The following is a 3196-nucleotide window of genomic DNA, read 5'->3' as shown; positions in this document are numbered from 1 at the left end:
CCTTTACCAAAATCTGGTGGTACCCCGATCGTAGATCTATCTTCGAGAACACTGACGACCCATGCAACTGATCCATCAAGTCATCAATCCTCGGGAGCGGATACTTGTTCTTGATCGTCATCTTGTTTAATTGTCTGTAGTCCACACACAGACGTGAACCCCCATCCTTCTTCTTCACCAATAACACTGGCGCTCCCCAAGGCGAAGTGATGGGTCGGATGAACTGTTTCTCCATCAGCTCTTCTATCTATTTTTTGAGTTCTACCAACTCTGTAGGAGCCATACGATACGGGGTCATCAACACCGGGCATGTCCTTGGTACTAGATCTATAGAGAACTCCACTTCTCTATTGGGAGGCAATCCTGGAACCTCCTCCGGGAATACATCTCCAAAAACCTGCACAACCGGTATCACTGACGTCGCCTCTCCTTTCTCCACCCCAAATGTGTGAAGATCATGTAACACTGCGCACTGTCATGTAGTTCCTTCATAACACCCTGAGAAGACACCAACTCAGGCTCCTCTACGTCGGGAAAAAGCAACTTCTTCTCTCGACAATCTACCAGAATGCAATTGGCAAAGAGCTAATCCATTCCTAAGATCACCTCCAACTCCTGTAGAGGCAGACATATTAGATTTACCCTGTGCCTGCGTCCCTCTACCTCTACTGGAAGCCTAGCGCACAAGGATGACGTCCTGACCAGACCCGACGCTGGGGTAGATACTGCAAGTTCACACTGCAGCTCGCGCATCGGCAGACCCAAACACTCCACACAAGCAAATGACACAAATGAGTGTGTCGCTCTAGAATCAAACAGTACACACAAAGATTCACCCGCTATCATGCATCGGCCCATAACAAGATTACCTAAGCCTGCAGCCTCTGCCCCGATCATGGCATATACCCTGCCTGTCGCTTAAGGCCGGTTGCCTCTATCTCTCCGTTGGTGCTGATGAGAAGCCTGAATTGGAGGGCGTGTTGCTGCCCTAGCAAGGGTGGGACAGTCCTTCCCAAAGTGGCCCTCCTTGCCACAGTTGTTGCATCTGTGGTAGCCCTCCATGCGTGGGCAAGCGCTCCTCAGGTGAGGACCTCCCCAAATGTAGCACTGAACTCGACCCTATTGTGGGGAAAAGCTCCTAGACCCCTAAGGCTGATGGTGGGGTCTATCATACGGTCTCCTCCGCTCCTCATGTCTGGGCTTGGACCCAGATGGTCCACCGATCCTCTGAGGCAGCTGTGGCTGCTGTGGGCACTGACCTTCCACCTCACGCTTCATCTTCTCCATCACCCTGGCCTTCTCCACCAGAGCGGCAAAGTCCTTGGTGGACAAGGGAGCCACCATCAAGCGGATGTCACCGCGAAGGCCGTTCTCGAACTTCCTGCATCGCCACTCCTCATCGAGTGGCAGGGTGTAGAAACGGCTGAGGTGTTTGAACCTCTCAGCATACTCTGTTACTGTCTTCCCTCCTTGGGTCAACTGGAGGAACTCCACCTCCTTGGCGTACCGGATGCTGTCTGGAAAATAACTCAAAGAGGAATCTCTCCCTGAATGTCTCCCACGTCACTGGCTCATCCCTCTCCTCCAGGATGGATTTTGTGCTCATCCACCAATGCTCTGCCTCTCCCGTGAGCATATACACCGAGAACGCCAACCTGTTCTCATCTTGGCGTCATAGATGCGCTCCAAGTCCTTCAGCCATTGGTCTGCGGCGTCAGGACTGGTCTTCCCATCAAACTTTGCCGGGTGGTGCTTCAGAAAGTCCTCTAAGCTCTACTCCCTGACTGCAGGTCGTGTTTCAAAACCAAACACAGGGGCAGTCGCCCTGTTCTCCTCCAGCTGGCGAAGGGCCTCCATATGCTGCCGATGAGCATCCTCAGCAGCTACCCTTGCAGCCTCCATCTGCTGCATCACCGCCTACTGCTGCTCAAGCGACGTTGCCTGTCGCTGCATGGATGCCTCATGAGCCGTAGCCCTAAAGAAAACCCATGAAACAAAGAAGCATAAAGTCCAGCCCAGATGGCTAAGTAGCGAAATCTCCATTTCCTTGCTAACCTCGGGAATCTTGCCCATCTGCTCCCATCAATTACATTGATGATCATCGTAAGAAAGAAGAATCACACACAAGACAACCATACAATAAACAAGGTAAGCTAGAGCCAACAACATTTTTATCATACAGTCAAATATATTTCTCACCATTCAATATTCATACATCAACTAAGCATGTTATGACTTTCAATCAATACACTACGACTCGACTCGACTCATCCGGATACGTATAACTTGGTCGGATTCAGCGGATGCTCGTACTTGTGGTGGATACCTCTGCTCACCCCCGAGCTGCTCACCCCTGAGATATGTGTTACAAGTGTTACGATGGATCAATTTTCCCTCACCACAAGGTTAGCCCTTAATGAATTTCAGGCCTCCTGCTACTCTCACCACAGGAGTCAGTCCGCTCTAGGTGAGACTAACTGACTCCTTAGAGTGTCAAGATGCAACCTTACCTTGAATCCTTACCTAATTATACAGATGGGGTACCACCATGGACACCCACTAACAGAAGCCATGGAATTACGTCCCGACCACTGAAGCGCGACCCTGAAAGTCTCACCTAGGGACCCCAAGGATTTATACACTAACACAGACTAAATACGATCGTACAATCAAACAATATTCTCCATGCGAAGATACCCTCATTGTATCAACCTTTAAAGCCATTACCTTTCACATTTCCAGATCCAACCCATTCCAACTCATCAAAATCCATCCATGTACATAGAATCCAACTCATCTCATTATCATGCCACTTTAACAACATCAAACTCATTTAGTTCACATGCCAATACTCATACCAAACCCATCATTTATAAATCATGAATCATGCTACGTATGCATCACACTCCATTATATACATGTCCCTCATCATAACATTAATGCCCAACCAAAAATAGATCATTCAGAATTAAGCAACATCCAAACACAACATTGTCTCGCCCAGCACCTCGCTCAGGCTGAGGGGCCTTGCTCAGGCGAGTTTCCCCTCCGCCTAGGCGAGGGCACCAAAACAGGAACAGGAACAACGCGGGATCTCGCTTAGGCGAGACCCCTCTCGCCTGGGCGAGTTGTCTGCTCGCTAAAAAATCACACTCTGGTCGCCTGGGCGACCACTCGTGCAGGAATCCCTAGGCGA

General features: G+C 49.9%; 1 protein-coding gene across 1 annotated transcript; it reads right to left on the bottom strand.

Moving 5' to 3' along the window:
- Positions 1-247: 247 nt before the first annotated feature.
- LOC146888234 (uncharacterized) lies at positions 248-2773 on the bottom strand. Its single transcript, XM_085670021.1, has 5 exons — positions 2728-2773; positions 1260-1517; positions 907-1045; positions 607-805; positions 248-472 (listed from the first exon to the last, which is right to left on the bottom strand). The coding sequence occupies exons 1-5, from the start codon at positions 2771-2773 to the stop codon at positions 248-250; spliced, it is 867 nt and encodes a 288-aa protein (XP_085526147.1).
- Positions 2774-3196: the final 423 nt, after the last annotated feature.

Source organism: Vigna unguiculata, chromosome 2, assembly GCF_037176805.1.
Source record: "Vigna unguiculata cultivar grain cowpea cultivar isolate G323 ecotype 2 chromosome 2, ASM3717680v1, whole genome shotgun sequence".
NCBI classification, from domain to species: domain Eukaryota; kingdom Viridiplantae; phylum Streptophyta; class Magnoliopsida; order Fabales; family Fabaceae; genus Vigna; species Vigna unguiculata.
This window is presented reverse-complemented; position numbering and strand designations above follow the sequence as displayed.

Coding starts and splice junctions, on each gene's coding strand:
- LOC146888234 (XM_085670021.1), bottom strand. CDS start 2,773: ATGGATTTTGATGAGTTGGAATGGGTTGGATCTGGAAATGTGAAAG. Junction 1,518..2,727: donor TGGATCTGGAAATGTGAAAG/GTAATGGCTTTA, acceptor GTTATTTTCCAG/ACAGCATCCGGTACGCCAAG. Junction 1,046..1,259: donor GATGAAGCGTGAGGTGGAAG/GTCAGTGCCCAC, acceptor GGGCTACCACAG/ATGCAACAACTGTGGCAAGG.